This window comes from Colletotrichum spaethianum (genome assembly GCF_022836535.1).
Source record: "Colletotrichum spaethianum MAFF 239500 DNA, contig19, whole genome shotgun sequence".
In the NCBI taxonomy this organism is placed as follows: Eukaryota; Fungi; Ascomycota; class Sordariomycetes; order Glomerellales; family Glomerellaceae; genus Colletotrichum; species Colletotrichum spaethianum.
The window spans coordinates 897931-923914 of NW_026054789.1; the positions used below are offsets into that span (position 1 = coordinate 897931).

Sequence of the window (25984 nt, forward strand, 5' to 3'; positions counted from 1 at the left end):
TCAGGGGCTGCCCCCGACTCACGAGGCCCACTCGGGCTCCGTGCCGACACCGTCAACGACCCATGCATCGGCGTTGTCGCAATCAGTCTGAAAGCATAACAGATGGAATATTTGGCAAAACATGGGAACCATCCATCCACTCGCGCACTGCAGATCACCCAAATAAGCAAAAGAAAGGGCTCAACCGGGGATCGAACCCGGGGCCTCTCGCAGAGCAGACTATGTCAAAGCCCAAAGCGAGAATCATACCTCTAGACCATTGAGCCGATGAGCCAAATTGTTTTCAATCTGGAATGGGGCTGACAATCTCGCTGCGCTTACAATAATATGTATCGTGCTCCAATCGATGATTGATTCTTGGTTATGCTACAAATTGGAAATCAATCTGGAAGCGAACGCCATGTCTTTTCGTCTACTTGGATTCGCACAATGACTGCCTTTTGTTAAACGGTCATGCTAGGTTGAAGGAAGAGAATAGCGTAATCTGACGTTGCTAAAGGAAATTTTGACTAAGGACGGAGCCGTCGTTAATGTGTCCGTCATGTGTCCGATTTCCTCGATAAGACCCATTTGAAACCTTGACGGTGATTGGCGCCATTGAGCTTTCCCCAGGTGCCGCCGCGATAGTGAACAAGCCCCTTCGATACAGGCCGAGTGCCGCGAATGACATGGGTCTTGTCTATGTGTCTCTGTTGGAACCTACCCGACAGCATTCAAACGTGCATCGCGATGTGTCGTGGCCTTTGCAAACACTCTGAGAATATGGTGAGATGTGTTCAATACTGTACCGTCAATGGGAGGCGCACAGGCCTTCAACAGACGCATGAATCCATTGCTAGAAGAACACGCCGTAGCCGTTCAACTTTAATGCCCGGTGGCAAGGGATCGTGATCTCCATAGATCCCCGACAAACGGGGCCGGTCGTGGATCCCGCGCACCGACGGCCGATACCCGCCCTCCCAGACTCCCGGGACGGCTGTCGGCCGGGGACAAACAACCGCATACCGTCAAGATGATGTGGAATACAGAGCTTTCTCCCACGTCACCCACATTGGAAACGCTTGCCAAGCTGTGATCCACTGTCCACGTTCGTAATCCACTTCTAAGGCACTAGGTCATCATGTTGGTTGCCGAGGGTCCAGCCTGCTCCGGTATCATAGGGGCATTTAGTGCGGCCTCCTTCCCCGCGACATATCTCCCTTAATCACGATGACGTTTAGCCAGCAGGATTATCGACGGTCGTTTCGTCGGCCTTTAACTCTCGCTTATGTGGGATTTTTCCAGGCCGTCGATGAGGGAAGAGCCTGGGACAGCGAGATTCAAACCTCGCTGGGCTTTCTTAACATGCTGTCAAAGAAACCCGAATCAAACAGTCTGGATCGCCGTTTCAAGCCCCACAACGTAGGGACTTTTCTCCCTGACCTGCCGCCAAGCTAGCTCCTCCTTGTCCTCCTGATAAGTCGGGCGCCAAGGCGGCTGGCGGTGCGGCTTCTTGAAAGATGTTCGCCTTCAGACAGCCGGCGCTCTGTACTGTAATAAGTGCCAATGTAACGTTTGGAATTTTTACTTAGGTACACCGCTTCTCTCTTTCATCTGAACGCCGGCGGTCTGTTTCCGCTTTGCTACTCTTTGTGCGAAAGTGAAAGCTTTCACTGAGAAAACGTCCAGTCTTTTCGAAACCAACCTTGGACTAAAACGCAACATCGGTCCAGTAGTATAGTGGGATGAACATGGCAGCCAGTAAAGCTGGGGCGGTTTTGGCCAAAATACTTGGTATCGATCTCGAGGCCAGCAATCGTCATCAGACACCGGAGCTACATGAGCATATCGCCAAGACTATTTCACCTTACAAGCCCTACTACGAGGAGGACCCGACAGTAAAGGAATGGTTATTAGAACACGTCCCGACAAAGAACGGATCGGCTCGCTATCTCAAGAGCCTATTTCCATTTACAACATGGATCTTCAGATACAATGCTCGCTGGCTTATCTCTGATGCCATCGCAGGTGGGCTCCAAGTCTCTTTCATCAACATTTGCAGTCGACATCTCGTTACTAACATCATCCAGGTGTCACACTCGGACTCGTAGTCATCCCCCAAGCCATGGCATATGCCCTCCTGGCACGCCTCAGCCCCGAATATGGTCTCTACACATCCTTCACTGGCGCAGCTCTCTACTGGATTTTCGGCACATCGAAAGACATTGCGATAGGCGTAAGTTCTTTGCAATTCTCAGCCTCATCACACTTTCTCCTAACTGCAATCCAGGCAACAGCAGTGGTCTCCCTCCTCGTTGGCAAAATCAGCGCCAAAGTCCTTGAAGAACATCCGGGCGAATTTCAACCCGAAGAAATCTCCAAAACCCTTGCCTTCTTAGCGGGCGCCATCCTCCTTGCCTTCGGCCTGCTCCGCCTCGATTGGATCATCGAGTTTATCCCTCATGTCGCCATCTCTGCCTTTGTCACCGCTGCCGCAATCACCATCACCCTCAGCCAGGTGCCATCCCTTCTTGGTATCGACGGCGTCAACTCCAAGGGCGCTGCGTACCGTGTCTTCATCGATACCGCCAAGGGTCTGCCCCGAGTGAAGCTTGACGCCGCTATCGGCCTGACGGCGTTGGTATCGTTAGCCGCAATCAAGTGGTACTGCGAACGTATGGCAAAAGCACGGCCAAAGCACAAGCGCATGTGGGAGATGCTCTGCTCACTGCGCATGACCTTTACAGTTGTGCTTTACACACTTATAAGCTTTTTGGTGAACCGGGGCTTGGCGGGCGAAGACCACAAGTTTCGCATCACTGGGACGCTCCCTCGGGGCTTCACCCACGCTGGCCCACCCAGCTTGAATCCAAAGTTGATCTCAGCTCTGCTGCCGGATCTCCCAGCCACAGTCATTATCCTCGTGATCGAGCATATTGCAATCGGGAAATCATTTGGCCGCATCAACAACTACACCGTCCAGCCGTCGCAGGAACTCATTTCAATCGGCTGCACCAACCTCTTTGGCCCCTTTCTCGGCGCATACTCCTCAACCGGCTCCTTTGGCGGCACCGCGATCCTCTCCAAGGCCGGGGTGAGGACGCCCCTGGCTGGTGTCTTCAACGGCGCAATCCTGCTTCTCGCCTTGTACGCCCTGACCTCAGTGCTCTACTTCATTCCCATGGCCAGCCTAGCCGCACTTATCATCCACGCCGTGATCAACCTCATCACCTCGCCCGACCACATTTTCAAGTCATGGCTCATGTCACCACCCGATGTCTTCATCTACTTTACTGGTGTGTTTGTATCGATCTTTACCAGCATCGAAGACGGAATCTATGTTACCGTTGCCCTCTCAGCAGCTTTACTTCTGCTGCGACTTGCGCGATCTAAAGGCCGATTCCTGGGCCAGGTGCGTGTCTACCGTCATCAGAATCATGCCGCCTCCGCCGATCAGAAAGACTCAGATCATCATTCCGTCAGCAGCTCGAACACCCTTTCGCATAACAGGACCTCGTCTTCGATTCGTCCCCCAGCACACGATGTCTTTCTCCCAATTGACCGCAGAGATGGCACCAACCCAGCTGTGCATGTCGATGAGCTGTATCCAGGTGTTTTTATCTACCGATTCACCGAGGGCTTCAACTACCTCAACCAAGCGCAGTATGTAGACCGGCTGATCGAGCACGTTACCCAATCAACCAGACGTACCACCACGCCTCACTACGATCACCCTGGGGATCGCCCTTGGAACGAAGCTCTTCCGCCGGCGTCCGTCGAAACCGATACAGAGTCTCCCGCAACGTCCAAACCATTGCTCCGAGCCATCGTTCTTGACTGTTCCGCCGTTAATAATATGGACTCGGGGGCAGTCGAGGGTCTTATTGACCTCCGTAACCAACTTGATCGGTGGGCGGTGCCTGAACTGGTTGAGTGGCATCTCGCAGGCCTACACAACCGATGGACCCGCCGCGCTCTATCGGTCTCTGGCTTCGGCTCTCCGGCTGTGGGTCACGTAAAGAGGTGGGAGCCGGTGTTCAGTCTGGCCGACCTAGCAGGCAGGCCACCTATGCTTTGTGACCGACGGGTCTCCACAGCTGGGATGAAGACGGCATGCGTAGCCAGCGACTCTGAGGATCTTTCATCCTCAGCACTGGAGGAATGCAACTTTGGTTCCAAGGAAAGTGGGACCAGGCACTTTGCCGCCGTCAGTGGGATCAATAGACCGTTTTTCCATCTTGATCTCTCCTTGGCCGTCGAGGATGCGGTGAAAAACGCGATGAACAAGGATCATCAGCCAGGAGTTTGAGAAACTTTTTGATCCCGAGCTTGGGTATGGGAATGGCGTTTTATTAGAGGAAGGTTAAGCGTGTTTTTCCTTGGAGTATTGATCTATTTACCTTGTAGATACTCCACCAGTGTGCAGTCTCGTCTAGAAGTTTCATTTCTCAACCAACCAAGGGTCATTAGACAAACTCCAAGGCTGATTTGTTAAGGTTTTTGAACCATGCCAGTGACCGGCCGCCTATGCTGCATTGCCAACTCTTTGACAAATGGTTTATCTAACAAAATATCTATGCCCGTCAGTCTTTTCATGACTCGAACGTGGTCGCCAATACCCTCGGGGTGCCAGAAAATCGCGCTCACAGGGGATAGACTGATTTTGAGCGAGTAGTGGTACCAAACTCTTAGCATACTGACTGAGAAGACCCCACTCGCAACTGCGGCGTCAAGCTGAAGCGCAATAATATCTGGTGGTGGAAGAACAAAACACTGCCCGAGTCTTCACACACAAGGTTGACCCAGGTTTCGAATGGGAGATGATTGAAAGGACAATGAGTTCTTACTGGCACAAAGGTTGCGGAACATTGTGTCCTACGTTATTATATTTTAGAAGCCCAAATGTTCACAGCCATTGGGCGTCGCCTATAGCCCCAAACTATGTTAACTGGGTATACCACAGACTAGGACCAGATTTTGTCAAAGAGCATCGTAGAAGGATTTCGAGCAGCGTTCAGATGACCCACACAGAGCATCTATTGCCTCGAATCCATCAACAATGCCGTGTCATCAAGTCGACCAACAAGCGCTGTAATCACACCCTATGATCACTAGACTGGAACTTTGTAGGCAACAGGCGTTGATGAAGGTACTATTAGGGCGACGCTCTGCTTCCCTTTGGAACGTGTCACCCCTCGTTAGACCAGAGTGATGTCGGCACGTATCTTAATCTCTGGCAGCGCGATCTCAAGACTTCTATAGTGACTCAATATTGCATCAACGGTTGCTGATATGAGGAAAAGTAAAACATCACCGACGTAGCCTCAATTAGATTGGAAACTCTCACTGGTGTGTCAGACAAATGCCGTGAACAGACGGTATAGGACGCGGCATTCTCGGGGTAATCACGTCTTAACACTTCACTTCTGCAATTGCCATTCTGCTCCGGCTCTGATGCCGGTCGTTGTGTATTCGCCGCAATAAGTTGCCGGACTGGCTGAGGCGGTACCACTCACAGTCGTTTAACAGGGATGGCACTTCGTCGTGTTGTCAACCACAGGCACATGTATATAGTTCTAGATCATCGTATCGATGATCATTTGATGAAAGGGGATGAATGCTTTATTCCGGATTATGCCGTCATGGGGCTGGCGAGATGACATTCTCGTACCTACAAGGCTAACAAAGATGCAGGCTGCTTGCGCTCGTAGCGAGTTGCCTCAAAGTAAGACTTTAGGTAAGTCCAGTAGCGACTTACCTCATCCCCTCACCACAAAGTAGAGGTGTCAAGCCTTAATCTACTTATCAAGATTGATTTTCTGGAGGTGGCAGGCATCGGGAGATTACCCGCCGTTCCTTATGATGTGTCTCGGTCATTGGTCTCCGCTCCTCGGTATGAAGTGCCGACATAAGGCTTGGAGCCTCGGTTTCGGTTTCGATCGTCGCCCCGAGACCATTTAAGGTACATCCACTACGATGATCAGCAGTTAACGTTAAACGTTGCAATTGTCCGAATGCATAGAGCGGTTCCACCGAGGGAATGCATTGTTTTCAGGTTTGCGGGATAAAACAATGTCTTCGAAAATCTCATTCCTCCAAGAATCGCACATCAGGCTGGGGAGAGGCGCCAACAAGATATTCACAAACTTTTGTTGGTGGCGGCGATGGTGGAGCAGCATACTGAGGAAATTCGCTCGATGGGAAGTTACACTGAGATGACTTGGGATTAGTGTCAAATGACGAAAAGAGTTGTTTATGGATGCAGGGTTCCGGTGGTCGGTTTAGAAGCTTCCAAGGCGATCGTTTGCCTCGTGATGACCGCCATCCTTGAAAGATAGGATGGTCATTAGAGAAGGGGGTCTAGACCCTCGGGGAATTTTGCAGAATGTAGAGTGCTTTTTACCTAAACCTGGCTGGCTAAGACAACTGGATGTTTTGAGGTGATTGGAGCGATTTGCGAGTTTGGTGCTAGGCGCGGAGCAAGGCGGCTATCTGCACGATGATCCTTGGAGCCGCGAGGGATGGATGGGGAATTTCCAATTCGCGATGTCAACAAACTGGGGTTATGTCATAGTGTGTTTGCAACGTATGAAGACGAAGATGAAAACGACCAGTTGCAAGCTTGTCAAGCTGGACAGCCATCCGGCAGTTGAGCAGATTGGTGTTTTTTGAAAGAGCTTCCCCGAGCGATATGAATTGGTTCTACGACGGCGAGCTACGAAGAGCGGTATTACCACGACTAAATGCAAATAGTTATTGACAACATACCAAAAGTCGAAAGCCATGGAGAACCAATGTCGATATGGATGAGTTTTCGTCCCAATTAGCTTAGCGGCAGCCTTGAACCGCTAATCAAGCTGCGACTCGGCACAGCCAAAGCACCAAGGTGACCCCCAGTCAAACGCTGACAGGTGTGACAAGGGACTGGAGACATGCAAGCGAAGCAGAGGTTGAGAACTGACGGCATCGGGAAGCGCTAGGTTTTGCAGCAATCAGGGGCCAACTAACGACTGTGCAGTTGGAGTATGAGCTGACGCAACCCTCGCCGACGATGCTTTTCACAGTATCAGGTTTGATGACGATGGGAGAATTGTCAGGCTCCTTGCTCCCCGGATTTTCGGAGTGCTCCAAGGTTCAAGGACTACCACCGTAAAGACAGCAAGGAAGAGAAAGACGTTGGGACCGGGTCTTGAAACTGAGCGACCATCTGGCGGGCGCCTCATTGGTGGAATGGGCCACACCTCACCCTGTGCTTCCCCCACCTGTTTGACATGTATTAAGGAGTGACGGGAGACACTACTTTTTCACACTCTAGGAGCTCTTGGCGGTAGCAGCCCGGTCGTTTCCTCACTTGCATCCTCTCTCCCCTTACCGTCTTCCGTTTCTACGATGCTCTGTCTGGCCGGTCCTTGGAAGATTGTTCAAGAGACTATCCTCTGAAGTTGAAGTTTAAGCTGGGGTGTTGCGTCGAGGTTGTGAGCTTGGGTCTTGCGATGGCGCCAACGGCAAATTCTCTACGAAACCAAGCGCCGCGACTCTCCGGAGGGTTGATCGCAATCAGACGAAGACCCCGGTGACGGAGACAGTGGCGGTGACGGCGACGGCGACGGCGCACCGCTGACGGACACGGGATGACCATCCGGTCGATGGAAACAACAAGAGTCTAGCACAGAGTATGCAACGAAGCCAATGTCACCATCTACAGGAAAGCAGACAAATGTTCGTCGCCCGGAGCCACGGAAACCCTAGCGTCTGGTTTGCCCGTGGTCATTCCATGTTCCACCTGCTTGGCTGGCGTCTGACCATGATGCGCCCCAAAAGGCCAACGCCAACCCCGGGCCCAGCGAGTGGAGAAGAGTCGAAATTGCGTCCTCCGCCGCGTTGGTCGTGATGAAACTGCTAGGGGAGATTTGATCAGCCCAAGACCGTTCTACAGTCGACTTACACCTGCCTACATGCGCCCAAACGCGCATACACAGAGGGGCCTTGTCTCCCGTAGCCCTGTCGTCTGTGTCTTTTGCTGACACCGCCGCTGCGGCGACGACGGCTCCCCCCCTTACGGATACCATACCATGGTGCGGGCCAATATGGGGATTTTTCGTTGAAGGCTCCATTCGCGCCAATGTCTTCTTTAAATGGAGGCAAACACCGCACCTCTTGGTCTCGGCGAGAATCCTTCTTCCCTCTCTCTCCTTCGATCAAGGGATTGTTGACCATCTCCTTGCCCGTACCGACATTCGTTTTTTTTTGTGCGCCATTCGTTCATTCATTCATTCGAGGTTCCAACCCCTTTAAGCGATCAAACGAAACATACACGCCGGGCGATACTCACCAGATCCGACCGATTTACATTCTTTACTGGACTCTGAGAGTCCCTGACATCTTTAGCTAAAGTTCGGAAACGCCCGGCAAAACCAGCAATGCGTTTCCTTTCCGTCCTCGGCTTCGCGGCCGCGGCCGTCGCCCAGTTGACTTCGACGTCCCTCGAGAAGCACGTCGACTCGGCCACCCTCAGCAAGTCCTTCAACCCAATCAAGGAGGCTTACTGGACCGGCTACCCCCACCACCGCCGCACCCCGTTCGCCGTCTCCCCCGACGGCAAGTCGGCCTGGCTCGCGTACCTCGACTCTTCCGAGACGGGCGTCCACGTCCAGCAGATCGACCCCACCACCTTCGCCGCCACCGGTGAGCCCATTACTATTCCGGGCGGTAAGGAGGCCGGCGGTCTCGTCGCCCACAATGACGGGTTCGCCATCCTGACCAACGAGCTCCTTTCCGGCGGCCCTGTTGACACGCCCATCGCCGTCCTCTACCGCTTCACCGCCGGCAAGCAGACCTTCAAGACCCCGCTCGGCGGCCCCAACGTCGACGGCAGCCAGGCCATGGCTTCCCCCGACATCAACGGTGACCTCGTCTTCTCTGAGAAGGCCGGTTACTACGCCGCTTACATTGTCGTGACCGCCTACGAGGGTGAGGCCACGGGCCATTTTGGCGACGCCATCCGCTACGTCGACACCGCCGGAAAACTCACCAATATCCCCGGTGCTTCCTCCTCCTGGGGCTGCTCCCACAACACTGGCATCGCCTTCGAGGCCGCCGACGCCGCGCCCTTCGCCTCCCTGTGCGCCGAGGACCAGGGTGCCATCTGGCTGAACACCAAGACCCAGGGCATGACCAACGACGGCGTCAAGGTCTCCAACGAGCACGTCATCAACGGCGGCGCCAACGAGGCCATGGGCGGCATGTCAGGCTCCTACAGTGTCCTGGCCCGCTTCATCGGCGCCGACTCGTACATCTTCTCCTGGGTCTCCCGCGGCGCCAAGGACCTGACCCTCAACGCCTGGATGGGCCAGGGCTACACCACGTCCGTCAACCGCACCAGCAACCGCAACGTCGCCATCGCCCTCTTCTCGGACAAGGAGACTCTCGTCGGGGATCAGGCCACCTCCGAGGTCGGGGCCGCCAACGGCGACAGCCAGATCAACTGGGTCACCTCTGGTGCCAACGACTGCTCCAACGCCCACGCCGCCGCGTTCGACAGCTCCAAGGCCCTCGTCACCTGGGAGGAGATCTCCAACCCCATCTGCGACTTCGACGCCATGGGTTGCCGCGGTGCCTTTGCCGGCACCAAGTTCCAGATGGTCGGTAGCGACGGCAAGAAGCTCGGCGACGTCATCAGCTCCGACGACACCTACGTCGCCGGTGACATGGTCACCATGTCCGACGGCCGCATCTGCTGGCCCTACGTCGCTATGGACTGGAAGCTCGACGGCCCCGTCCAGGGCTCTCCCGTGTCCAAGATTTCCTTCGCCTGCATGAGCGGTGGCACAGGCAACGGCGGCAGCTCTTCTTCTGCGGCTCCTTCGTCCGCTGCCCCTGCTTCCAGTGCCGCCCCTGTCGCCTCTTCCGCCGAGCCCGCCACCACCGATGCCGTTGAGGCTGTTGCCTCCATCAGTGCCGGCGCCGTCGACCCTACGTTTACTCCCGGCGAAACCCCCCAGCCCATCTTCGTGACTCTTTCCGGCCCCGCCTTCACGCCCACCGCCTCACTTCCGGCCGCGTCCTCCGCCGCTCCCACCTCCGAAGCCGCGGCCGTTCCCTTCGAGTCTCCCGCTGCTTCCAGCGTCGCGTCTGTGTCGGTGCCCGCCGGCGCTCCCACACCTATCTTCGAGACTCTATCTCAGGACCCCGTGGCCTCCTCGGCCGCGCCATCTGCCAGCGCTCCCGCTGAGGATCTCGTGTCTTCTCCTTCCACTTCCGTGTCGGCTCCCGCTGGCGCTCCCACCCCCATCTTCGAGACCTTGTCCCAGGACCCCGTTGCTTCCTCGGCCGCGCCGTCTGCCAGCGCTCCCGCTGAGGATCTCGTGTCTTCCCCTTCCACTTCTGTATCGGCTCCCGCTGGCGCTCCCACCCCCATCTTCGAGACTCTGTCCCAGGACCCCGTGGCCTCCTCGGCTGTCCGCTCCGTCAGCGCTCCCGCCGAGAATATCGTGTCATCTGCTTCCACTACTGTATCGGCTCCCGCTGGCGCTCCCACCCCCATCTTCGAGACCTTGTCTCAAGACCGCGCCGCCTCCTCGGCCGTTCCTTCGCAGACCACGAGCAAAAGCAGCACTCCCACCAGCGGCGCTGGCGGTTTCGGCAACGCACCCAGCCCTACCAAATGCACCGGCCCCGACGGCCAGGATAGCAGCACCCGCACAAGCATCAGCATCCGCACGATTGTCACGACCGTATACGTCACCGTATAATCAAGTAGATGGGAGATGAGTGTATATCACCCTGTGAGGATGATGATAGAATACCGAAAGAGAGGGAGAGGAAGAGCAGAGCAACCTGCAAATCTCTTTGAAATGAGAGACTGAAGGGATTGGGCTCGGATGAGATTTCTTGTACATACTATGTACGACTTTGTACACAACTTTTCCCGCTTCGCATTTCCAGCTCCCATGCGTCCGCTTGGATGAAGGGGCTTGAGAGCGAACCAAGGCCAGTGGCCGATTTTGAGCAACTTGAACCAACAAAAAAGGTCATGGTCGGATCCTGCCGACATGCGTGTCAGACTCCATAATTCCTTGGCTTTATTTTGCGGGTCTTTTCGGTAAGACACCGGCAAATGGCCGTGTGATTGTGTTGATGCCGATTGTTAATGCGATCAGGTGCGATGGATTCGTACACTGAGCGCACGTGGGCTCGGCCGAGGATGCGTGGTGGTGAGCATGGAAGATGAGTCGTGAACCAATCCAAGAAAGCCCATGGGAGGAAATGAGCAAAAAAAATGATTCAAGCGGCCTAGAACCAGCCATTAAACCCACCATCAAAGAATCAATAATCCCACTTATTCCGCGCGCCAACCAACCAGACTCGAGAAACGTACGTCGTCAGCAGGGAATGGCCAGCAAACAGCCGGGGAATTCTTCACAGAAATCAACTCTCCAGCATCGGTATACCTGCTTGTCAACTCTATAGTTGCTCATCCACAAGAATAAGAGGCGGCCTGAACACGACAAAGGGACGGCGCTGGCGGAGCACATGTCACGCAAAGCCACCTACCACCCCTGTCGCGCATCTGCTTGTCTTCAGGGGTATCACCTGTGTGACAGTCAGGTACGGCGATAATGAGATGCCATTGGGACCTATATCCTCCTGTACGGCGCAGGGCTGACAGGGAAACAGTCCAATAAAGGCGTTGTGACGGACATAAACATCCTAATTGGGTGCTTGTCATCCGCGCAGAGACAGGATCCCCCGTTGAGTCAATTTGATAGGGGACCATCGGCTTGAGCAATATGGCCAATGAGACTCGTGAGAGCTTGAACTACGTCGGCCTCTTTGGGAGCGATACCGACATACCTTAATTCTCCCACCTGATCCTACCTGAAGGCACATCGCCTACGGGCTCCATCGCCACCACCGGCCCCCCTTGACGACAAGAGGCCCGTGATATCGCCGCTTCCAAACGCGGACGAGGACACGCGATGGCCAAGGCCATTCGCTGAGCATGTCTCCGAGCCGTCGCCGAACAGAAGGGACAAAGTCCCACCCGCGGCCAGTATCCGACCATCTCCAAGACCATGCGCACATCACCGCGGCTTAATCGGAGGCCCGCCAAGCTGTCGACGTTGCACTCAGCAGCCCCAATCTGGCCAGCCGCCTCTACTCTGACCTGAGTATCCCTGTCACGGATAACAGAGACACATGTCCTCGTTGCCCGAATAGGCATCACGCCATCTCCTTTCGCGCCTCCCCCCATGTTGGGCCACCCAATCGGTCATGGGCATGAGTGAGATGCGGATCGTGAGATACTAGTACGGTTCCCGTTGCCGATATCTGCGCGTCAGTGCCGAAGGCTAATCTCATTCATGTGCTAACCGTCTACAGGGAGGTAGGGAGGGGACGACGATGGGGGATGGGGGAGGAGGATGAGGAGAAGGAGGAAGGGTAGTTTTTGCCCACCATATAAGACGTAGTGGCTGCCTCTCCTCCGAGTTGCTTGGAGTTGATGCTGCAGCATCTGCTCGTCGGTGGTTCTGCACTCGCCAAGTCAGTCTCTTGATTCAACCAAGCCAGCTTAGTTGCTGTGCGTCCTTTCGTTTTCCACTACACTACACTCGTTAATCTCTTAATACAACACACTCGCTATCATGGTTCGCGCGACCCTGGCCGGCCGTCTTTTGGCCGCTCTCCTTCTTGCAACCGGCGCTGCCGCGCATGCTGAGGGATGCAGTTGCTCTTCCGACGGTGTCCAGCGCGTCACCTACATTGTGGTCGAGATGCCCGAACAGCCCGAGCAAGTGGCGCCTGCATCGACATTGACTACCCTGTTGATGCCGACGCCTACGGCCCAGCCACATGTCATCGAGGACATAATGTCTTTCGAGGCGGTTGTTGCCAAGCCCGAGCCCGAGGCGCTGCGTCCCGCCGTCAACACTACACACACTTTCGGTCCCTCCACCGCACCGGGCATCGACACCAAGGACCCCATCAACATCGTCCCGGCCACCAACGTCTCGCTCCACTACTCGGCAGCCGAGACCGAGGAACAGGGTTCGATCGACATGACGCTCGCGTTCAAGAACCCGGCCGTGGTTCTCGAGCACGTCGACGCCGTCAAAGCGGTCGTTTGTGCAGACGACGAGCTCACCGTCGCCTTCTCCGACCTCGACGCCTTTAACAAGGCCGCCAAGGATTGGTCCGAGTCGGAGGAGGGCTTCATCCTCATCACCAACCACATGGGCAACTGCGACGCCGAGTTCGAGCGCGGCTTCTTCCTGGCTACCAGCCTAAAGTCGAACGAGGATGAGCTGTCCATCACCGTCGCTGCGTCAAAGGAGGAACTGACCAACATCGCTGGAGCATGCGAAATGTCCTTCACCTCCCTCCCCGCCGCCACTTTATCCAAGCGCCTCACGCTCGACCCTACTGTCTCGCTCTCCTTTGCCGAGGGGCTGGCCGACAACACGGTCCTCTACAGCGACGGCCAGTACGTGAACATCACGGCCGACGAGGCCTGGTTCAGCTCCAGCATCACCTTCTCTGGCTACCTCAAGTACAACTTCTGGGGCTTCAAGCTGGAAGCCCTCTACTTTGACCTCGATACCACGTTCGATTCCGCAGTAGGCCTCTCGGTGGACGTGGCCGCTTCCTACAGCCACTCCCTGAAGTACGCCCCGGACGCGCTGGCTTACTCCCTCGTCACCGTCCCGGGTGTGGTCCAGCTCGGCCCGGGCGTCGCGTTCGCGGTCGGCCTGGACTTTGACGTCTCAGCCGCGGTCGGCGTCACGGCTGGTCTAAGCGTGTCCCTCCCCGCGGGTAACGTGCACCTCGACCTCCTCCACAGCGACCAGTCGACTGCGACGGGCTGGGACCCCAAGTACAGCAGCCACGCCAACATCACCGAGTCGGCCGATGTGCACGTCGACACCTCGGCCGACCTCACCATCCGGCTGGCGTTCGAGCTGATGGGCGGCCTGGTGGACCTCAGCGCCGGCATCACGGCGTCGCCGGGCTTCGACAACACGTTCAAGCTGCGCGGCGACCAGGATCTGGCGCTGGCCGGCAACTTCACGAGCAAGCCCACAACGGCGAGCGCCGACGTGGCCAAGGACGGGTTGGTCTGTGCCGAACAGAACGGGGTCGAGTTGGCGACTGACTTCTACTTCAACCTGACCGGGTTCGCGACCAAGTGGTGGAGCGGCGAGCTGTACAGCACTCGCGTCCCTCTCTGGGATGTGTGCTACAGCTTCTAAAGCGGTAGTGTCATTGACGACATGTTCCTGGCACAGTAATAATGACCATTTTCCTTTCTCATAACGTACTATACAATAATCCTATTAGTCAACTTTCCACGTGCTACTGCGTCTTTCCTGTGCCACGCCTTGATACAAGCTTAAAGGACATAGGCGTGTACATTTTCCCTTTTTGGGTTTCCCTAAGGTTTAAACTCGTAACCGGAATGGAATGATGATGGACCTTGGACAAGGACCAGAATATGCCGCACCAAGACGTGATTAACCCGGGGGGTTTCGCAGACGATCACGGATCCAGAACCGCAGAATTCAAACGATAGATGTATGGTTTCCAAGAATAGCTCTGTATCGGAACAATGGGTAGGCGTGCCCAGAAGGGCAAGGCTCAACCTCCATCTGCCGCTCGGGAGGTTGAGAAGTGGGTGGATGATGCCTGGACCCGGACTCGGCACTCTCCCCCCCTTTTGCCGATCAGCAGGAACCTCAAACCCCCACAACCCCCTCTCGTTCAACCCCGGGCCCGGGGCCGTGGTTCCCCGTCCACTGTGTTTTCAAGCTTAGACTGCCCGAGAGCGGTGCTTGTTCTTGTCTAGTTGTATTTTCTCCGTGTTTGCACACATTTAAGCAATACAGCACGCGCACTGGGTGCGGCGTGCCGGTGGGTGCGGCGCACCGGTTGTTTCAGCATTTTCCTGACGGTTCCGGGACCAAGTTCCGGATGGCAGATGACGTTAGCCGCCCTTTGGATGAGCAGCACGATAGACGAATAAAAAATGGGACGAAAACGGACAAGCAGAATATCTCACGTTGCCAGCCATGGAAACCCCAGACGGATGCTTGGGCGACACGGGTTTTGGCGGCACTCACGCGTCGTGCAATCGCCATGGTCAGCCTCCATGGACGCTCTGCCAAGCCCAAGCAGGGCGATGTTCCTACCGCAGCACGACGTGAGATGTTGACAAGCTGCGCTGGGCCAAGACTTTATTTTTGAGGGGGGTTGCGACAATCGAACCCCTGAGACTGATGCAACTCGGCGAAACTTTTGTGGAGAGGAGTCAGCGTTTTGGATGGTTGCTCCTCCATTGTCGATCGCCGGATGGCTGTGGGAACTATCCCGCCGCCAAGGTTGTTCTAACAAGTTCCAAGACGTCAGAAGGGCTTCCGAGTAGTGAAGAGAACTGGAGACGACGCCGATCGAATAATCCAGCTGTCTGGTACATTTCGTAGTAAGAGAGTGATGGCTTGGCTTCGATGTTGGTTGTTTCAAGAGTCTTCTCGCCCGTTGGCCGCCAATGGGATTCGATGGGAAAGCGACTATCATCTTCGGACACTCCACCGCCGACGGGACCTTGGCGAAAGAATACCAGATGATGGCGCAAAGAGGGGGTGAACACATAGAGAGGACGAACCGGACCTGACAAGTTCAAGCTGAGAAGACGGGTTATAAAAATTGACCTCCTGGCCGCCCATGATGGATGCTTAGTTCTTGCTCCTAACCCCCATCGCATCACACTTCATCCATCACTACACCTTATTTCAACTTTCCTTTTACTTTGAGCTAGTCTCAGTCTCTTCAACACTACTCGGGCAGTAGTCAGTCTTTTCGCTTGTAGTTCACTCTCCTCCGACTTTGACATCCGTCAGAAGCACTCACTTGTTCCTATTTATTCATTTCCACATCCCTTTCCTCAAGATGAAGTTCTCCACCGCAGCTATTGCCATCCTAGCCGGCGTCGTCGCCGCGGCACCCGCGTCAAACGTTGCCCAGAGCCGCGAGCGCCGTGCCACCGGAGGTAGTGACGTCGCCCAGCAAATGCAGTCCACTTTTGCCCGCAGCAACGGCGACGCCGGCGTCAACGTTGTTGCTGCCGAAGCGGAGGCCAGCAAGCGCAAGCGCGGTGGCGGCGGCAAGCAGAACAACGCTGGTGGTGGTGGCGGCAACGCCGCCGATGAAGAAGATGCGGCCGGTGGCGATAACGCTGCTGACGAGGCAGATGCCGCTGGTGGTGGCAATGCTGCTGATGAAGAGGACGCGGCCGGTGGCGGCAACGCTGACGAAGAGAACGCGGCTGATGCCGGTGGTAACGCTGCCGACGAGGAAGATGGTGCTGGAGGCGACAACGCTGCCGATGAAGAGAATGCCGCCGACAACGGCGGCGGGAATGCCGCTGATGAGGAAGATGCCGCTGGCGGGGGCGGTGCCGTCGAAGAGGATGCCGCTGGCGGTGCGGCCAACAACGCGACCGCGAGCACCGGAGCCGATGGCAGCGCCGGATCCGCCAGTGGGTCCAACAAGAACAAGAACAAAAACAACGCGCGCAGCGGCCGCTCCCTTAACCTCTACGCCGCGAGGAAGATTACCCGCGGCCGTTCCTCCCGGCGCAACTAAATCCGCTCTCGAAGACGGGTCCGCTTTCGCTGTTGCCGTCCACAGCGGTGGTAGCGACAGCAGCCCCGGCAGGGGAGACGGGGAGGACTCTGACGGCTCCAGTCCTGTAGATGTCAATGACTATGACAATGACTGGGACAACGGCAAGAAGCGGTCGAGGAAGAAGCCGTCTTGGACGTCCGAAAAGGGCGGGGGTACTCGGCCCAAGGGCGACGGGAGACTTGATCGGACTGGTGGCGGTCTCAGGGCGGAGGAGAGTATCGCGGCGATTGGCCGGCCGGACGTCCCTGGGTTCGGGCTCGGGTTTACTGAGTTGTCGGAGTTTTACGACATCCGGTGTGACTAGTGGAGATGGTTTTATGATAATTCGCACTGACGAGAGTTTTGTCGGTGAATGGATAAGTCTGTCTTTACTGTATTTACGGTTTCCGGTGAGATGCGGGCGATGTTGCTTGGCCGTTTTGTGTAAGTGGCATGACATGTGACGTGCGGTTGTGAGTGTTTTCCGTCTCAGTGGGCCTTCAGTGAGTGAGTGAGTGAGTGGAGGAGGGAGTGAGGGAGTGAGAGAGTGAGGAAGTGAGTGAGAGCTCAACACCGGCTCAGCAACATTCCAAGAAGTGTCGAAGGATAAATTGGTGTTTCCGGGCTCGTCTCTTCCACGGGCCAACATGAGCCAACACGAGCACTATTGTCGCTCGTGTTTCTTGACGCTAAATCGGGTTCAAGCCGATCACACAAGACGGGTTTCGATTTCATCTTAACCCAGCTCCAGGTGCCTATTGAGGTGCACAAAAGTCGGCACTCCAGCGCGGCCAGACAAAATTGTAATCAGCTCAACTCGCAGCTCTTCACCTCATATTTGCTATGTAAGCAAGCCCACCACCGCCGCAGGACGCGGTCGAAGGCATAGTTCGGTGGGCCGAGTGAGGTAATTCGTCGCACAGCAGTGTCCACTCCTCCCCGAGGCTGCCGCTGTCAAATCGCTAGCCGGAGGCCCTAGTCCGGCTTTTAGTTCGCCACGGCCCGCCGAGCTCCAGCGCTGTGGGACCGGGCGTCGCCCCGGGGGGGGAGCGATCGCCTTTATGATAGCTACGGACGTCTTGGTCTTCGATGACGACCCTGTTGCGTCAATTCGACCCGACGTCACCGGCCGTCACGCAGTATGTTGCCCAGGCGTTTCTCACCCCATGAAGTCACCTTGCGGTGCTCATACATAAGAGCAACGAGAAACCCTTCTAGAAGTCAATTGGAACACAGATAGTTCCTGAAATACCACCGATCGACCAACACGCGAACCAAGATCAGCAGCACCACCAAAACCACCCCCAGAAACACATCACAACAGAAACCCGCCATCATGAGTTCACAAAGCACAGTCTTCCAGCTGAGCGGCACGTGTAACAACTACGGCTGGGGCCGCAAGGGCCGCGACTCCCTCGCCGCCCGCCTCTGCGCCAACACGCCCGGCGACTTCGAGATCAAGGACGACGAGGCCTACTCGGAGATGTGGTTCGGTGACTACCCCGACTTCCCCGCCCGCGTCCTCGAGACGGGCGAGCTGCTCAAGGACGTCCTTGACAAAAACAAGGAGAAGCTCCTCGGCCCAAAGGTCATCAAGGAGCTCGACGCGCAGCTGCCCTACCTGCCCAAGATCCTCTCCATCGCAAAGGCCCTGCCCCTCCAGATCCACCCCAACAAGTCGCTCGCGAGCAAGCTGCACGAGCAGGACCCCGACAACTTCACCGACCCGAACCACAAGCCCGAGATCGCCGTCGCCCTAGGCCACTTTGAGGTGTTTGCGGGCTTCAAGCCCCTCGACCAAATCTCCCCCGTCTTCAACATCCCCGCCCTGCGCGACTTCATCCCCGACGGCACCACCCGGTGGACCGACGAGACGCTGCGCGAGGTCACCCGCCGCATCCTGCTCGCCGACGAGCCCACCGTCGAAAAGGCCTCCAAGGCGCTCGCCGACACACCCCGCGAAGAGCTCGGCGCCAACGCCTACGTCGCCGACCTGCTGCCCCGCCTGCAGGCGCAGTACGGCACCGGCGACCCCGGCACCCTGGTCGCACTGTTGTGCATGAACTTCTTGTCGCTCGAGGCCGGCGACGCGCTGTACATCCCCGCCGACGGCATCCACGCGTACCTCGAGGGCGACATTGTCGAGTGCATGGCGCGCTCCAACAACGTCCTCAACACGGGCTTCTGCCCGCCCGGCGACAGGAACAACATTGACCTGTTCAGCAAGACCCTGACCTTCAAGGCGCACAGCAAACAGGACGTGCTGCTGCCCGCCGAGAAGAGCGCGAGGGGCACCCGCGGCCGCACCGTGGTGTACGCGCCGCCGCTGAGCGAGTTCGACATGCTCAAGACGGACCTGGACGCGACGAACGCGACCGAGGTCCTTAAGGCCGGCGAGGGGCCCGCCGTCGCCATCGTCACGGACGGCGAGGGTGTCCTGGAGGCCGATGGCAAGACGTTTGACGTCAAGGCCGGCTACATTTACTTCATTGCTCCCGGCATCGAGGCCAAGTGGGAGACGAAAGGCACGATGCAGATCTTCACGACGGTGGTGTAAAGGGATACCCGGGCCGGGGCTAGACAAAAGCTGTAGATTACATGTAAAAAGGTACGACGTAATGAGATGATGACCTTACACCCTACAACGGTGCTTGCAGGCTCGACTGAGGTGTGCTTCAATTTCTGGGAAATCACGGTGCAAACTGGATGTAGCAATTTGTTGAGTGGCTTCCGAGATAAATATCGGACGTCTTCAGCTTCAACTCCAACAACACCACTTTTTATTGTGTCCTCGGAGCCGACGAATAGTCTTGAAATACGGCTCCTTTATTGTTTTCCGGCTTGGAGTTATGGTCTTGCGCCCCCAAAGGCACACGAGGACAGACAAGCAACATACCCGTTTATAGCCAGTCAGGACTATTTACATTGTAAGACTTACACCTGACCACTTCAGAAGAGAGGGGTTCGCGGATGAAGCAATTTGTCTGGCGCTGGGCATTGAAAGCCACAAAACACACAGTCATAATCTGCCACGCCTCTGAAGGTCTATTGATAAAGCACCCACGGCACATACTGAACGATCGTAGGTCAAATGATTATGCTACGTCCTCTTACCGAACCCATACTGTACCAAGATTAACAAACCCATAGTCCACCGCGCCACCTGGCAATATCCCCGAGCGCCAAGACCCCCAAACAACAAAAGCACCCAACAAACAGACGAGGCATGCCCCAAGGCCGGAACCACGGAGCAGCAAGCCAGAGCAAGGAGAGTGCCCACCTATCCATCGGCAACAGAAGGCTGTCTTTCGAACAAGACCCGAGCATAAGTCACCTGTTTGAAATGTCTCCAGTGCTCCCTGGATTCTCCCAACCTTAAAGTCTGGTACTCGAACCAGGGGCGGAGATTGCCCAACAACGCCACCCCGCCGAGTTCCAGAAGCCGCCAGAGGAAATACTCGTGCTGGCCTGTCGCCGCGGCCCAGTCGAGGACGCTGTGCCTGTACTTCTTCACGCCGTCGACGGATCCAATGCACCTCGGAATGGCAAAAGGGAGCGTGCCGCTGGCCTGCACGAGGGCCTCAAAGATGTGCCTCTTGCGGTCGTACGCGTGCTGCCGCAGCATCGTGTCGACGCCCCTGTCGCGCAGCTCCTCGTGAAGGCTCACGTCGCGGCGCTCGTCATACAGCTCGTTGTCCCACAGGAGAATCCGCCTGAACCTAACCTCGAAACCGGGGAGGGCGCACAAGGGCAGCAAGCCGCCGGACCGCCAGCGCTCGATGCAGAAGTGGATGCCGAGCACGTCGAGCATCCATTCGCCGCAGTTCCGCTCGGCCAGCCTGACCATCTGCTTCCATATGCTGTCTTCCAGATCGTGCTTCATGTGGACGTTTCTGTAGATCCGGCCGAGGGCTACCTCCAGGGGCGTGGGCAAGGTCGCGGGGCGGTTCTCGATCCTGGCGCCGAATGCCAGCAGCAAGTCGACGGCCTTGTCGTCGAGCCAGAAGATGGCGGGGTGAAGAGGGGTGAAGCCTTCCCTGTCGGCGATGTTCGGGTCGGCGCCGTTCTCTAAGAGCCACTCGACGAGCCTGGGCCGATAGAAGCTTTCCTCGCCGGCGCCGTGGTGGAACCGGTGGCTTAGGAGGGCTAGAAGAGGGGACATGCCGTACGGCTCTGTAACGGTATTGATCTGTTCTCTGATGTCTTGATCGCATGCGCGAAGCATCGCCGCGGGGATGCGCTCGTCGTCTACGAGTGGCTGCATGAAGAACAGTTGGAAAGGCGTGAACTCACCATAGTCTTCGACATCCAAGACGCTGCGGTCGACCCAGTACTGCTGGCTCATCTTCGACCCAGCGTCCCGTGTGTCAAAACGGACGTTTTGCCTGAGCGAGAGCGCCCGTCGGCCGAGAGGGTGTTCGCCGTTTGAGGGGTTCTTACGAGAAGAAGCGGACGAGCATCAACGAGAGTGCCGTGTTGTGCTCCGCCTGCTGTGGCATCATCAACGGCAACTCCGCGGCGGACTAGCTCTTCGATTGCGGTATGGCAGTCGGTCGAGCGGAGACAAACAGCGTGTAGAGCATTGAGCCCAACTTGCAGCGGTGTGTACAGCGTCGCTCCGCATTGGAGCAGTTTGTCAACCATTCTACCAGAGACGGCGTGGTGGAGGACCGGGATTTGCAATGAGTGTACTGTGAGTCCGCCGTGGTCAAAGTTTGCGTTGTGATGCACCAGCAGGTCGATCAAGTCGACTAGGTCCGCAGCGACCGCAAAGGCAAAGATCTTGGCATCGGAGTCGACCATCTTGTCGAAGAAAGCATGCGGGACCTTGACCAGTATTCTTTCAGTGATAACCGCGGCGATTTGGACAGCCGACATGGCGCAATGGACGGCCGTTACGTGATCTACGGCAGCGACGTCCTCCGAGTCCCGGAGCATGGAGTCGTAACTCTCAGAGAAAAGCCCGGCAGGTCGCCAGATGCTTAAGCCAGAGGCCCTGAATTCACGAGTAGTGTCTGCACCCTTTTCCAGCAGCAGCTTCAAGACCTCCGAGTATCCTTTCGCCGCAGCCACCATCAATGGCGTAAAGGACGGCAGTGCGAGACCGTGTGGCACATGATCTAGGTCGGCCTTCTTCTGTTTCAGAGCCTGGCCGAGAAGTTTTACGTGATTGTTCACGGCGGCGTGGTAGAGGGCTCTGGGGTTCTCGCTCTCGGCATCCCACCGAAGAGCGACGAGGAGAATCCTATCACGGTAATAGCGGTTAACTATGCTGGCTTCCAACATAGACAAGGAGGGATACATCCCCTTTATATGCTCCGTGACCTGACGTACTCTGGTGAGGGAGGCGGCGTCGTCGTCACCATCGCTCAAATCATCATCTTGGACTTCGTCGTCTTGGGCCATGACCCATGATGGGGGGAAACCTGGCGGCAGTGACGCCCAATTCGGGCGTGACACGCTTGGAAAATTTGCTGGTGGTTGTTCTATAATTTCTCTACCAAGGTACTCGGCAATCTTGATGTAAATCTCCGGGAGAATCCCGATTTCTAGGTCAGTCAGCTTGCGGGGAGACACAGGAAGCGACATATCGAGGCACCGCGATGGAACGATTAGGATGGTAAAGGTAATTTTTCGTGTTGGATATGTGCTCGTTGAAGCAGCAATGCCAAATTGCCGTCAAGGAGACTAGGCTCGACTACATATGGCACCGCTGGATTTCTGAGCGACTCGCGACGTTCAAAGTGATGCTGGCTAACAGAGCACCCAGTATCAAAGCGCCATTGTAAAGACGTTGTCTCATTGTGTCGACTCAAATCCATCAAGAAATCAAAAGCTTTGTCTGAGCTTCGAGGTAGTGGTTCATTTCTAGGCTGCGTAAATTGGCTCATGGCTGACAATGTACTCGCACTGCAGCTGACATTGACACGGACATGTTGCTTTCTTCAATCATATCGTCATTGTTTGTTCTTGTTTCTCTCCTTTTGTTTTCATTTCTTCTCCACCAGCACACGGGGGGTGCTGCGCTTAGAACTTGGCGTCCTTGCTGGCAAGGAAACCCTTGAGGATGCCGACGATCTTCTCGAGAGCGGCGAGGTAGACGCGGAGCTCGGCGGCGACCTTGGCCTGGTCGGAGCCCAGCTTGGCGTAGAAGTCCTTGCGGTAGGGGCAGGCACCCATGGCAGCGCTGAAGATGGGCTTCACGAGGAAGCTGTGATGGGGCTTAAGGGTGGTCGCGTAGGCGCCGCGGAACGACTCGGAGAGCTCCTCGGACTCCTTGGCGACGTTCTGGCTCAGGGCGATGCAGGTGAACTCGAGGCCACTGGGCAAAAGAGCACTGTTAGCTTCCATCCATGCCCCATCGCGAGTCTCGAGGCTGGGTGGCTTACCGAGTCAACCAGAGGAGACCCTCGGTGGCAACGTGCTTCTTGGTGGCCAGCTCGTTCTTGACAAGCTCCTGAAGGGTGGCGGACTCGCCGGGGGCGGCCAGCTGGCGCTCACGGATTTTCTGCGCGACAAGGACATATCAGCGGCTGTTTGGTGGCGGGCAATGGGGACAATGGAGGTTGTGTGGTGGCGCCGCGGAGGACTCAATGGAGGGAACAGATGTCGAGGGAAAGGAAGGACGTTGGACGTTACGGTTCGTACCTTGATGTTGCCGCCCATGTCGTTCTTGACGGGGCTGAAAGCAACGCTTCCGAGGGCATCTGCGAAAGGAATCGTTGTTAGAAGAACGGACCCCCAAAGACGATTGCATGGGCATGTAGCCCCTTTGTTAGGGAAGGATAGCAGGCAAACATACCGAAGATGGTGGTCAGAGACTCGGCGGCATCGAGGAACTCGGTAGTCGCGATAGCATTCTCCTTCTCGGCATCGACGGGAACGTTAACAAACGACTGCTTGAAGGTGTCGAGGTAGGTGCCGCCGGGGGGGATCTGAGCTGCCATTGTGTCTGATTTTGGGGGAAGTTGTCTCGGTTGTTTGAAGGTGGGAGAGATGCGAATTGGTGAGAGTGTGAAAGGAGTTGGAAAGAGAAAGAGTTTCCAAACTATGTCGAGACAAGAAACCAGAAACCAAGCACGACGGGATGGGAAACCGCGAGGGGCGGTCAAGCACGGGAAAGCCACGCATACGCAGCGGCGGCCATGGCGGGGACCTCTGGCACCTCAGACAGGGCCATCGAGACCCATGGGAACCCCACCAGAGCAATGCGCGCCGGGCTCTGACAGGCTGGACCTGGACCGCCCACTGGAGATCGTATGCGCTAAACCGTAGCTGTCGCAGTGGGGATACTACATAGTATGTACAGGTATGGAGGGGGGTTGAGGGAAGGGAGGGAGACGCTGAGGGTCCAATCGTGGCGCTGCAGCAGCAGCAGCTTCGTTGCCGATGTTCCTTGTCTCTCCTCTCCTCCAATTCTGAGACGCACAGCACAGTGCCAGTCGAGCTACCCCTCATTGCTGCTGAGACCAGAAACGCCCTCCTCTCTCACCGTGTGTCTATGCTTTACCCACACGGGGCATCGCGGGGTCGCGGGAAAAGGAGGACGCGGCGCTCCGTCCAGTCCAGTCGGGCCTCTTCCCCGCTTCCACTCTCGGCCGCCACAGGTACCGCCGGCTAAGCTCAGCTCAGCTCAGGGTCTCCCCCTCCCGACGCCCACCGCCTCCCGCCTCCAGTTCATGCACAAGAGAACCAAGTGAACTGGTGAGCGCCATTACGTTCCTGGACCTGTTCTGCTTACCGGTATTGCACTACGTGGCTTCGTCTGATCTACCTTGATCTTCTGTCGTCCTGGCCCACGCACGGCAGAATTGCAGACTTACCGAGTGGGACGAACCGTATCTCCAACCCTGCTGCCACCAGTGCGGAACCGACTAAACTCATCACTCTGAGACGAAATCCAATATCGAGGAAATAAACATCACCATGGCGGTGGGGACGACGCAGCAGCAGCAGCCTCTGCCAGGCATGGCACAGCCAAAGTCTACAGACACCCAGGCACGGGATCGCCGTGCGGTTGTCACCACCATCAACTACTACGACGACCCCGGTGACGGATCTCCTCCGACCCCAATCGTCGTAGGGGGGTAAGCCGCTTTTCAGTCGCCATCTCGTCTCGTCTCATCTCGTTGCGGATGCTACTATCGACGTCTCCCGTGTTCCCATGCTCATGTCCCTGCTTGCTCCAGTCAAAAAGTCACAAATGAGAGGAAAATGACGCCGAGAACCATGACCGTGACCGACATCACGGGTGACGAGGACAAGTTCACCCTCGACACCCACGGCTTCCAGTACATCCGCCATACCAGTGTCGAGAAGAACTTTGCGGACGAGGAGACGGTCAAGGCCGTTTACTACCCCGAGATGGAAAAGGTGTACAAGGACATGTGAGTAGCTCCTCGGCCCCCAAGTCGCCGGCTCGAGTGGGCGCCCGCCCGTGGGCGGTGTAAGGGTGGTTTAAACGGCGGTGGGCCGTCTCTCACGAACCCATGCTCACCAGGGTCCTCGACGAACCAGCACGGGAGCCAGCAGGGTCGTCATCTTCAACCACCAGATCCGTCGGGGCCCGGCCAACTGGCACAGCTTGGGCGAGCGTAACACCGAGCACCGCGGGCCGCTGCACAAGGCGCACGTCGACCAGTCGTACGACGGCGCCATCATGATGGCGAGGCACCATCTCGGCGACGAGGCCGACGAGCTGCTGAAGCGCCGTTTCCAAATCATCAACATTTGGCGGCCCATCAAGACGGTCCACAAAGACCCGCTGGCCGTCGCCGACGGGAACACGGTCGCCGAGGAGGACCTTGTCCCGGGGGCCATCATCTACCCGAGGCACCGTGCCGAGACGTGGACCATCAAGCCGAACCCGGCACACCGGTGGTACTTTAAGGACAAGCAAACTCCGGACGAGCCCTTGCTGATCAAGTGCTTTGACTCGGACACGTCGGTGGTCAGGCGGGCGGCCCACTGTGCGTTCCGCGACCCGGAGATGGACGACATGGAGAGTCGGCAGAGCATCGACATCCGGGCGCTGGTATTCCACTGAATTGCCGACACGGCCGGGCCGTCCATGAGACAGATTTTGACGGTGTCTCGGCGCAGCGTAGTGTCTTACTCTGACCGTTGGACTGGAGACAAAGAGGAGGATTCAGGCCTCAACGACTTGTTTCGACACGAAAGCCACGGCGAGTATGCGACGACGGCCAACCACGTGGGAGAACAGGACTCAGCAGCTCCTAAACGAGCAACACGTGTATATATCACGATTGGACCTGGCAGATCGAATGCCAAGACACAGCACTACGCCCTGTGAGGAGGCTTGCGGCCGATCTCTTCTGACTGGGGT

General features: G+C 56.6%; 7 protein-coding genes and 1 non-coding gene across 8 annotated transcripts; 6 read left to right on the plus strand and 2 right to left on the minus strand.

Moving 5' to 3' along the window:
• Window positions 1–176: 176 nt before the first annotated feature.
• ColSpa_tRNA_201 lies at window positions 177–266 on the minus strand. Its single transcript is given in 2 exon segments — window positions 177–212; window positions 231–266. It is a non-coding gene; the product is annotated as a tRNA-Pro (tRNA).
• Window positions 267–1730: 1464 nt separating this feature from the next.
• On the plus strand, window positions 1731–4288 carry ColSpa_07676 (sulfate permease 2; the record flags this gene model as incomplete). The annotated part of the gene is made up of 3 exons (XM_049273888.1): window positions 1731–2007; window positions 2070–2215; window positions 2270–4288. 3 exons carry the CDS (start codon window positions 1731–1733, stop codon window positions 4286–4288), a joined length of 2442 nt encoding a protein of 813 aa, XP_049129845.1.
• A 4111-nt stretch (window positions 4289–8399) lies between these two features.
• On the plus strand, window positions 8400–10730 carry ColSpa_07677 (uncharacterized protein; the record flags this gene model as incomplete). The annotated part of the gene is made up of 1 exon (XM_049273889.1): window positions 8400–10730. The coding sequence occupies one exon, from the start codon at window positions 8400–8402 to the stop codon at window positions 10728–10730; it is 2331 nt and encodes a 776-aa protein (XP_049129846.1).
• Window positions 10731–12623: 1893 nt separating this feature from the next.
• On the plus strand, window positions 12624–14228 carry ColSpa_07678 (uncharacterized protein; the record flags this gene model as incomplete). The annotated part of the gene is made up of 1 exon (XM_049273890.1): window positions 12624–14228. One exon carries the CDS (start codon window positions 12624–12626, stop codon window positions 14226–14228), a length of 1605 nt encoding a protein of 534 aa, XP_049129847.1.
• Window positions 14229–15921: 1693 nt separating this feature from the next.
• On the plus strand, window positions 15922–16963 carry ColSpa_07679 (uncharacterized protein; the record flags this gene model as incomplete). The annotated part of the gene is made up of 3 exons (XM_049273891.1): window positions 15922–16086; window positions 16327–16597; window positions 16632–16963. 3 exons carry the CDS (start codon window positions 15922–15924, stop codon window positions 16961–16963), a joined length of 768 nt encoding a protein of 255 aa, XP_049129848.1.
• Window positions 16964–17974: 1011 nt separating this feature from the next.
• Window positions 17975–19195, plus strand: ColSpa_07680 (mannose-6-phosphate isomerase; the record flags this gene model as incomplete). The annotated part of the gene is made up of 1 exon (XM_049273892.1): window positions 17975–19195. One exon carries the CDS (start codon window positions 17975–17977, stop codon window positions 19193–19195), a length of 1221 nt encoding a protein of 406 aa, XP_049129849.1.
• Window positions 19196–22665: 3470 nt separating this feature from the next.
• ColSpa_07681 (pleckstrin y domain-containing family A member 8) lies at window positions 22666–23585 on the minus strand (the record flags this gene model as incomplete). The annotated part of the gene is made up of 4 exons (XM_049273893.1): window positions 22666–22960; window positions 23028–23146; window positions 23287–23345; window positions 23441–23585. The coding sequence occupies 4 exons, from the start codon at window positions 23583–23585 to the stop codon at window positions 22666–22668; spliced, it is 618 nt and encodes a 205-aa protein (XP_049129850.1).
• Window positions 23586–24564: 979 nt separating this feature from the next.
• ColSpa_07682 (gibberellin cluster GA4 desaturase) lies at window positions 24565–25684 on the plus strand (the record flags this gene model as incomplete). Its single annotated transcript, XM_049273894.1, has 3 exons — window positions 24565–24725; window positions 24828–25025; window positions 25156–25684. The coding sequence occupies 3 exons, from the start codon at window positions 24565–24567 to the stop codon at window positions 25682–25684; spliced, it is 888 nt and encodes a 295-aa protein (XP_049129851.1).
• Window positions 25685–25984: the final 300 nt, after the last annotated feature.